Here is a 10,393-nt window from a genome sequence, read left to right as displayed (position 1 = left end):
CAGGTGCAGGGTTTGGCCATGGCATGCTGCAGTCAGGGAATCTCTCCCCAGCTTGTGGAGAGTCAGCAACGGTGGTGGGAGAATCAGAGCAGCAGGTCTGGGCAGGGATGAATTAAGGAGTGGCACAAGATGGAGGTAACAAAGAGGGCTGGGAATGCGTGTTTTAAGGATGATAGGAAACCAGGCAATGTAGAGCGATGCTGGGTGGAGATAGGGACAGGCTTCCCTCCACACTCAGAAGCAGGGAGCAGAAGGATCTGGCAAGAAGCTGCTCTTAGCTGAAGGTACAGCTGGTCACAGAAGGGTCAGTGATCCCTCTCCAAGTGACCTATTAAATTGTCCCTTCAAGCCCCCACCCTTTCTAGACTGAAATCAAGGACCTCATAGCACAGAAGATGTGTTTACAGGCAAACACTGGCAATAAATTTTTGGGATGCAGACAAGCCAGCAAGTCTCTGACACCAAAGTTCCCACAAAGAGAGAGAAAGGTGGATGCAAACTGGAATTCAAAACACGTGCTCCAGCATGAATTTCCCTCTCCTGCCCCATCCCCTCCTATGGATATGAAGCCAGTTCTAGGCCTATACTGCCATACCTACAGCCCATCAAGGGCATAGGGAATCTTTCAATAGCATTTAGCAAGCTTCAGAACCAGTTCTCAGGTCTGATATATGGCAGTCTGAATTATGCTTTAAGAGATAAAAAAGAGCCCTTAATAATCCACTTTTTAATGCAAATTGACAATTATCAAAGAAAAGCAGAAAAGGAAGAGCTGTGGAATACTCTGGCACATCCTCTTCATACCAATGAATTTAGACTCTGTGTGTTTTCTTTTGTGTCTAGTCTGCTGCAAGGGCTTGGCAGAAGCTGGAGCCAAGGCAGCCAGTGGGGAGCACGAGCCTTGGACCTCTTGGCTTGTGCAGAGAAATGTCTCTTCCCTCTGCTCCCCTCCTCCTCTGCAGACAGAGAGCCAAACCCCCAACTTAGTTTCATCACTTTGAGAGTGAAGTAACACAAATGACTTCTACAGGCTAACCCAGGAGATAAATGGATGAAAGCGGGCTCAGGATCCTATCCCTGTGCTGCATGTGGGCTCGCCAGTCAAACACAGCAGAGTACAGGGCTCTTCCTTCTGGGGAGAAATGTGTGTTTAATAGCACTGAAATGGTCACGGCCCTACAGCCTGGAACAGCCAGAAGCTCTCCAAGTTTCCCCAAACTGTCCCTCTCTGCAGCTTAGCGCTGACTTGGAGGAACAAACTAATCTGTGCACTGACTGAGTCCCTGAGCTCCCCCAGGAGGCTGCTGGCAGAGTGTGCTGGATACAGAGCAAGACAAGAGGTTTCAAACACGGGTGTTTAAGCACTACCAACAGAAAACAACCTTGACATAACAACCACTCACTGCTAACACTTCACCACTACTGATGAGCCACCATCCCAATACATTAAGAAAAGTTTATATAGGAGCAAAGCTACAGCAGCTCCTGGCATCTGCTACTCAAAACAAATTTTACGCTACAGCTCAATGTCAGTTCTGACTCCTCCAGTTCTGTTTACTGTCAGTGTATGGCAGTGTCCTTTCTGCAACCTGAAACCTAACTCACACTCCCACATATCAAGAGAGCATCAGCTGGAGGAATGCAGGAAGGCTGGGACTCAGCTCCTCCCTCAGCCTCAGCCTTTGGACCACCAACCTTGAGAACAGGCTGAAGAAGGAGACACAGCTCCTAAACGTCAGCAGGTTTGTGACTAATGGCAAAGCATCTCCCATTAAGGTCACTCAGTTTCCAATCCTCAGATAAATCCACTGACCTATCCCTCCTGTTTTTAAGGGAAACTACTGCTTCCCAGAAGCTATCAGGATGTTAACAGATAGGATAAACAAAAGGAGAGATATTCTTGCCTAGCCTCAACCAGCAAATTATTGGGGGATTTTGCAAACAACTTTATAAAAAGGCTCAAGTACTCCTCTGATTAGTCACTTATACTTTTTGTTTATTTGTAATGTTCAGAAAACCAGAATAAAGAGGTTTCCTAGGAAGCAGGGGAAATAGTAAGGTTGCGGAACATGAAACAGATGCATCTAATTGTGAGTCACCAGCATCTTAGGAAATATAACCCCCTCTACTAACATTTATTTGAAACCCATGATGAAATCATCCCTATCCAACACCAGAGCCCTTCTGGTGCCCAAACATTTTGCAGTTCTGCCAGTAATTTGGTCCCAGTGATGTTAAATTGAGCTATAGTGGACACTGGGTCTGTGAATACCTCTGTTGCTTTCCCTCTCTCCTCTGAGAGGAGAACAGCTGTTTTATTTTGCTAAGATCCCTTTCCAATGGCCAGGATAGCTGTACTCAACCTCAACAGTGGTACTGGGGATCAAATCACTGTGTCTGTGTTCCAGAGTCAACCCTGACATGCTATTCCACACCTCATCAGTGAATGCCCCATTTTTGGTTTGTCTGTTCTGCAAAAATAATCAGATTTTCATTACTTACTGAGTTAAATCCCTGCAGAGCCATGTGAAAGCAAAGTTTCCAAAGAGACATTTTGGCTAACGGCTGCCTGGGGAACACCAATTCCCTTTAAAACTTCTCTACCATGCCAAAAATAGCATGCCCAAGACCTTCTCGATAAAAAAAAAAATTAATCTTACCTTCTTTTGCTCCATAAAATGACTGGGATAAAGTTGTGCGTATACAAAGCTAAGACATTAACTGTTAAACAACATAGAACTGTCTAATCATTTATAACCTCTCTCACAGAAAGCAAGAGAAGCCTTAAAGCAAACTCTGCACAGATCAAAAGATTAAGTTACAAGTACATGGGATCCTGGCTGCAATATGGTTTAGACATTATTCACTATTAAACAACTAACTGAAGACGTTCTGTACCAGATTTTCACCATCTTCGGTCCAGCTGTCCTTGGTTTTCACCCTAAAGGGATGCAGCGAGCTCCATCTACAGGGATTCTGGGCACATGCCACCTCGAACTTCCCAAAAACACAGGGAAACTCTTCCTGTTGCTTTATGCTTTAGTGAGAAACAGATAATTATTGTCTGCCACCAATACGTCTCACACTGGGCACGACCTAAAACTGAGGATGAAAGATACACAGAGGAGTTAAAAGAATTTTCCTCAAGTCACTGCTAGGAAGAAACTGTTGATTTAATAGTTTGGTAATCTAAAAGCTTTCAACCTGGACTCTTGTCTGAACTTTTGGCACTGTATTCTTTCTGTGGGAGTCACACCTCGCTGTTCATTTTCCTCAGGTTATAATGAACCAGAACTCATTTTCCAGTGCCTAGGGATCTGAAACATCTGAAAAGTTGAGTCCCAGTTAACCAAAACACTTCTCCTAAGTCCAAAATTCTTTATCATTAGTGCTTAAAATTATCTCTAGATTGTGGTGGTGGGGTTTTGCCATATAGCAATGTATCAAGCCCCACAAAACTGCCCAAACCACCCCCCATCCCCCCAAACACACAAAAAGCTCACCTTTCTATTGGCATAAAGCAGTAACTAACCTTTATAGACTGATCTGAACAGAGTAAAAGCAAAATCACTCCACAACTTTCACTTGCAAAGAGTATCAGGGAGCAAAACACAAAAATACATCATTTTCTTGGAAACAAACTTGCCAGATTTAGAATTTCTGCAGCACAAATTGCACTGAGTCTGCGGTCAGGAACAACAGGAATTCTCCACAGGAGCCTGACTTCCACCTTGCTGTTGTTTCCAGTTTTTGACTCTGATTCATAGGCTTGGATTTCTTGGAGGGCCGTGTGTTTTGGAAAACCTGTCAGAGATAATTAATTGATGGACCAATGGCAATAGAAGAAAAATATTGCAGCAGCTGTTTTAACAGATGCTTCTTCACAAACATTTTAATCCTTACGATATGACACATTTTTCTAGATTTTTTGTTTTTACTTCAGCAGAACTCAGGAAAAGCAGGAAAAAGTTAGCAAATATTAGAACAGCTCCTAAGATATGGTCGTCTTTTCTCTGCTGTTATACTCAGTGCTACGTTACTACTTAGAAGATAAAAAAGTGTAAGAATCACAAGTTTTGGGGTTCTTGACATGAAATACTTCTTGTATATGCCATTAACCAAAGACAGATTGAGGAAAATCTTGGATAACAACTCCTCATCAGGTAAAAATCTCTTCTGTCAGAAAGTAAAATAGTAGAACATAAATTTTCTGGATTGAGGGCACAAAAATTTTAAACAGGACGTATCCCAGGATATGAAAACAGAACAGGGAAGGAAGAAAATCATCACGGACAGGAAAAGATTCTCTAATGTTCCCAGCTAAATTATTCACCTCAATGCAGGGATACAAAAAGAATTTTATGATCCACAATACCACCAAACTAGATAGTCTAAGTCTCAGTGAGCATTAGAAAAGCACTGGATTTTAGTCTTTCCAGATCAAAATAATTGTCCAAAACTTATGCCTGAAGAAAATTATACCAAAAGTCCTCAATACACCCCTGAAAACGTTGTATAAAAATAAATTTATTTCGTAACAGTGGAAACAGGGATTTATTCCATATCTACAGCACTCATGGAGATTCTCTTCCCTGATGGAGAAAGAGAAGTATCTTCAGGAACCCACAATGAAAACATGCAGATGACAGTAAGATCAAACACTATGGGAAGAAATCCCTTAATTAAGTTGAATGTTATAGGTGGGCTTTGAAATATTTTATATTACCGTTAACTTACAGACATTAAAAAATACATTTACTGCTTTATATCCTGTGCCAATATTCCCCTCTCTTTCAGAGTCTTTTTTGCCATGCTAAGTTTGAGTGTTTGAAATCTGCATTCCTCATGAACGATTCTTCGATTCTGCTGGAACCAAGAGTGCATATATCCATTGTAGAAGTCAACTGCTGTAAGCTTCTTCTTTAAAACGACTGTTTTGATTCCAACCCAGCCTTCCTAAAAATACAAACAAACAAAAAAAGGCAGTAAGCTTCTTCCATGTTTAAAGTTATCTTTAGCTCCCATAGGCTGGCTTACAGAATTCATTTTATTCAATGTCATCAGGTCTATAAGTCGAATTCCTGCTTGCAGGTGTGCAAAGCCTGTTAGAGGAAATTAAAAGTTCACGGTATTAAATAAAAAAATCTGTTGCTGATCTAAACTAGTACAGAGACTAACAACAGACAATTAAGACAAAAGTTATGCACCACGCAAATACTAAAAACCTCATCTTTAGGGCAGTGAATATAAAACAAATGGGAAAAGCCTACCTTGCAGCGAGCTATTAGTGTTTGGGAAACTTTATGAAACAGCACTGAACCAGGAACAACTCCACAGTCATTTAGTATTTGATCTAAAAGCAAAGAAAGATCATCCTGCATTTTTATGCCAACAAGTACAGAAAAGGTTTGAACCTCTTCTGTTCTTTTGAAGCATGATAACCATCTTGAGTCACTATTTTGCTAAAAAATACGTTATTGTATTCTGTGTTTTATTATAACCAAATGAGCAGAAACAATCAGAACAGTCATTCTTTGGCACTGCTCCATATCTGATCCATGAACTCACTAAGCCCTGATCAGTCACACCCCTTGGCCCACATGGCACTAAGATTCCTAAAGAAAATGGTTTAAAATTTTAATAATTTAAGAGTAAATACCATAAAAACCAGGGATATTATCCACTTCCACAAAATCCAGAAGTTTAATGGTAGTACCCTTCCAGAGTGTCTGCAAAGGAAACTGGAAACAGATGACACATTGAGAATATTTTCACATTTCCAGGCAACTGTCTGATTTTCTCCTTATGCAAAATACCTCTGATAATAACACTAACAGAAAATTTAGCTGTATGTCTAGATAGATTTTCCTTATCATATCTTGTTTTCCTTGTTCTTCCTCAAACCATTAGCATATGCAGAAGTGAGTTAAGCAATTAGCTACAACAGCTCTTCACTGTGGTTGTTTGCACTGTTTACTGTCATGCAGAGATGTCACTGTAGCATTCCAAACCTTCTCAAACACATGAGGGAAAATCTGAGTTAAGGAAACAACATAAAATTTTTGAGCTGATTTCACACATAGGATCAAGTCCATGAAAATTCTCCTCCACATTAATTCCACCTCTAATGATAAACTACCAGGATTTTAAAACACATGCTAGGTTACAGAGGCTAAAACAACTAAAATTGAGGTTTAGTGATTAGTTAAAGTATCTACGCCAAACTCAGCCATGCTATAGGACAGAAAAAAGTTCAAAAAAATCCACTGTCTCACCATACTCCCTATTGCACGATGCAGTTGAATTATTTGTGCAGCTGTTTGCTCTTCCCATTTTATACAACTCTTCGCTATAGAGATTTTAGGAGCTAGGGGGAAAAGAGAAATTAGAAGACTTCTTATTTTGTTTTGCATCTTAGCAAACAGCTGTACTACTTTATCCTATTTTAAACCTCAGTTTTTCCTGACCAATAGTGAGTCCACAATCCAGCTAAGGTACCTCAAACAACAACTGGAGAAAAGATTTTGTAAACCCTCAATTTGGATTATTTCTATTTTATTCTCAGTTGCTCTCTTATTTAACCATTGCACTGCAAATTTGTAACATGTTTACAAGCATGGCTGTAATCCTTCTGTCTGCATGACAACCATGAAGAATAACAAACTCAGATTTTGTGACATCAATAGTGATTTTGATATTGTACAAGTAACTGGAAAAAAAAATTAAGTCTGAAGAATTCTGAAACATTTTCCTCCTGTATGATTCTTTTAAGCCAGTGAAGGCAGTGAAAAGAGCATATTAGAAATTAATCTAAAGAAATACAACCCAGCATGGCAGGAAACTTAAGTTTTCCAGCTGATAAAGGAAAAAATGAACAAGTCACATTAAAAACAATGTGTACCTACCAAATGTTACTCCTTCTTTTGGCTGCTCTTTTTTATTTCTTAAACTTTCAGGCAAGTTCTTCAAAACTGCTAACAGCTGCAAAATTAAATTTTGTACAGAGTATTAGCCAAGCTAAGTTTAAGCAATAATAAGCAAAGTAAAACTTAATTTTTCAACAGTGAAACTGTCCGGTGAGCTTTTAGAAAATTGGCTCAGTATATTCAGAAGATGTGTATCATACACACACAGAGTAAAGACATCCTTCCCACTGAATCACAATTAAAAAACACAAGTGATTTTTTTATGGATGATCTCTTCTCTGATATTAATCCCAGAACAGGACTAAAGCTGACTATTAAAATAAAAAAGCAGATATTCATTTAAAAGAAAGAACCTGCACTATTTCCATAGACAGCATTTGGGTTCTTCACTGAATAGAAAGAGAAAAGCAACACACAGGACTGACGCTGACGGCTGATCATAGACCACTGAGCTCTCCTCTCAGCAAGGCAAAGTGCTCACGAACACCAAGCTTCACATCATTCTCCTCTTAAACTTGAAGCCAGCTCAGAACAAGATTAGTAAGAATTCTGTTTGCACATGTTAAAAGCAAAGTACCAGTCAGAAGTGACACAGCTGGCAGGACTTTACCATGTTTGCACCCATCTTTGCCAACATCCCTTCCAGCTCCTGTGCCGTACAGCGGGGAGGAACAGCAACCTCTTCTTGCTTAATAATTGGACCTACATCAAACCTGCAAGGCAGAAAACATACAACCATACTGGAGAAGCTGAAGCTCAGTTAGCAGTTCAAAAGTCTGTATTCGATATGTTAGCTCACTTACTAACTACCCTTTTTTATTTTCTCTTAAACTATTTTTCAGATGTCATTTCGCATTATCAAATGTTTGGTTCACAAGACAACACAAGGAAGAAAATATCAGATCTGTCTTGGCAGCAAGATTCTCCTCAGCAAGCTGAGCCTGATATGAACATGAGATCTCAGAAGAAACAATCTGAAATACTCAGAGGAAATTTGTTTCACACTTTCCTGAGATCTATTATTAGACAAGCATTTAAGAAAGAAAAGGTAACTAGGATAATGCATTTTCACAATCCTTTTAAGCCAGAGTTTGGACTGAAATTAAAACATATAATCTCTCTCATGCCGAGACAGGCAATTTATCCTCTGTCCACTTACAGGATGTTACAGGTGACTCTGAAGTCTGAAAACCAGACCTTTTCGGTTTATCATACCAAGTCTATTGACAAAGCTGTGTGACTGTTCCCTGTCTGTTCCCTGTGATAAAGTTAATAATTAGAGAAAAGGCCTGGAGTGCAAATTACACACTTACTAAAATACTGTAATTGTGGCAGATCTCATATGGTCAGATGAAGATTTCTAAGTGTTTCAAACTTAAAACACACACATTAAAAAAATTTGTGATTACATAGAATGAGTTAAATGATGATTTCAGCAATGATGATTTAAAGTCCCGAGAGGCAACAGCAACAGTGAGTTGTCTGCAAAGCACACCAAACCTACCTTTTTGGTCTTATTTCCATAATTGTCACTCCAGTCACCTTATCACCATGAAGCACTGTGTGGACTATGGGTGCAGGACCACGCCATCGTGGGAGACAGCTGGGATGGACATTCAGCACACCACTGGAATGAAATGTTGACAAGTTAGAATAAGAATGGTACCTGAAACATATGTAAATGGATCTGCAACATATATTACAGTGAAACTACTATCTGCTCATACCTTCTCGTGTTACTGGCTTAAATATGCACTTGAAGGAAAATTCACACTACATAAACTTCAGTTTCTCGCCAAACACAGAAAGAGAGATGTGAGGAATAAAGGCAAACACATTCTGCTGAATATTTGCATAAATTTACATCCATGTGTCAAAGAACACTGAACTTCACAATGACAGCAACAGGGTTCAGGCTAAGCAGATGAACCCAGGGAAGATGACCTCACCTAATGCAAATCACAGATGCTGCCTCAAAACTAGAGTGGAGCTTTGCTAACAGAACAGTGACACTGTCCACACTTACTATGGGAACTGCAGAATGAGGTCCTCGCTTAGGAGACGTCCAAAAGACGCCACCACACCCACATCAAACTGCCCCACAGGTCCCGTGTGTGGCCACTCGTGCACAGGCAGCTGGAGCTCCCTGGCACAGCTCCTCACGGGCAGGTCCCCGGGCAGGCGGGAGGGCAGGGTCACCACCTCCAGCCGAGACACAAGCGAGTCCTCGCTGGGCTCCCTGGAGTGGACAAGGTGTTGAAGGCGTCATGCAGGCAGACTGAGGCGAGGGCTGGGTTACCTCCACCCCTCGATATGCCCCTGTGCCAATCCCCATAGTCTCTGTGATCCTGATCCCCGTCCCACGCTCAGGCTCCCTCTCCCTCCCCCTCCTTTCCCTGCCACCCTCTCTGCCTAACCCACGGTCCCTCCCGCGCGACTCCACCTCATCCTTCAGTAACCTCTGAGCTTCATCACTAGCCGTCATCTCCCATCCCTCTGTGCCCAGCACTTCCCTCACCCTGTCCAGCCCCTGCCGTGTCCCCTCAGGCTCCGCGCGCCCCAGGGTCCATCTCCCCCCATCAAGCTCCTCCCTCACGTCCCCGTCCCCCGTGTCTCCTCTACCCCTCTCTCCCGGCCCCGTCTCGCCTCAGGACCCCCTCTCTCCTGGGACCCCTCTCCCCCGTGCCCGGGCAATACCCGGCGGCCCGGAGGGCTCGCAGGGCGGTCACGGCGAAGCGGTCGGTGCCGAAGAACAGGACCCGCCATGGCGGCCCCGCCGTCCTCACGCTCTCGCTCCAGGCGCGCAGCACCCGGGCCCGCATCGCGGGGCTCCCGCCGCGCGCGGCGATGACGCACTGGGATCCGCCCCGGCGCGGGGCCGCCCCTCAGGGCTGAGGCGGTGCCGCCATGATCGTAAAATAGAATTGCAGGCGAACCTGGGTTGGAAGGGACCCCCAAGGATCATCGAGTCCAACCCGTGGCCCTGCGCAGGACACCCCAATAATCCCACCCTGTGTCTGAGAGCGTTGTCCGAACGCTTCTTGAGCTCTGGCAGCCTTGGGGTCGTGAGCATTCCATGGGGAGCCTGTTCCAGTGCCCGACCACCCTCTGGGGGAAAAACCTTTTCCTGACATCCAACCTAAGTCTCCCCTGACTGAGCTTTATGTCGTTCCCTGGGGTCCTGTCTCTATCGACGAGAGTGAAGAGAGCAGTGTCTGCCCCTCTGCTGACCCTCGGAGGGATGTTGAAGACCACAATGAGGTCTCTCAGTCTCCTCCAGGCTGAACAGACAAGTGCCCTCAGCCGCTCCTCATACCGCTTCCCTTCCACACCCTTCCCCATCCTCGTGGCCTCCTTTGGACGCTTAAGAGCTTAATGTCTTTATGTTGTGGTTAGTCTGGAGAAGACCAAGAGAGGATCTCATCAATGCATAAAAATATCTCCTAGGGTGCTAAAAGGATAGTGCA

The 10,393-nt window shown here is 43.0% G+C and overlaps 2 protein-coding genes across 4 annotated transcripts in view; both read right to left on the bottom strand.

The window, feature by feature from the left end:
- The window catches only part of LOC104683892 (gonadotropin-releasing hormone II receptor-like), a 31,727-nt gene extending 28,743 nt beyond the window's left edge, over positions 1-2,984 (bottom strand). For all 3 annotated transcript variants that reach the window (XM_039557755.1, XM_010390958.4, XM_010390957.4), the window contains exon 1: positions 2,899-2,984. The gene's annotated coding sequence lies outside the window, so the exon portion shown is untranslated. The remainder of the gene's footprint in view (positions 1-2,898) is intronic.
- Positions 1,976-9,779, bottom strand: MTFMT (mitochondrial methionyl-tRNA formyltransferase). Its single transcript, XM_019280819.3, has 10 exons — positions 9,624-9,779; positions 8,953-9,165; positions 8,431-8,553; positions 7,537-7,639; positions 6,906-6,981; positions 6,276-6,367; positions 5,660-5,741; positions 5,271-5,353; positions 4,738-4,956; positions 1,976-3,804 (listed from the first exon to the last, which is right to left on the bottom strand). The coding sequence occupies exons 1-9, from the start codon at positions 9,746-9,748 to the stop codon at positions 4,756-4,758; spliced, it is 1,098 nt and encodes a 365-aa protein (XP_019136364.2). The 5' UTR covers positions 9,749-9,779; the 3' UTR covers positions 1,976-3,804; positions 4,738-4,755.
- Between the last annotated feature and the right edge of the window lie 614 nt (positions 9,780-10,393).

This window comes from Corvus cornix, chromosome 10, assembly GCF_000738735.6.
Source record: "Corvus cornix cornix isolate S_Up_H32 chromosome 10, ASM73873v5, whole genome shotgun sequence".
In the NCBI taxonomy this organism is placed as follows: Eukaryota; Metazoa; Chordata; class Aves; order Passeriformes; family Corvidae; genus Corvus; species Corvus cornix.
The sequence above is the reverse complement of the archived record's forward strand: the minus strand, read 5'-3'. Positions and strand labels throughout refer to the sequence as shown.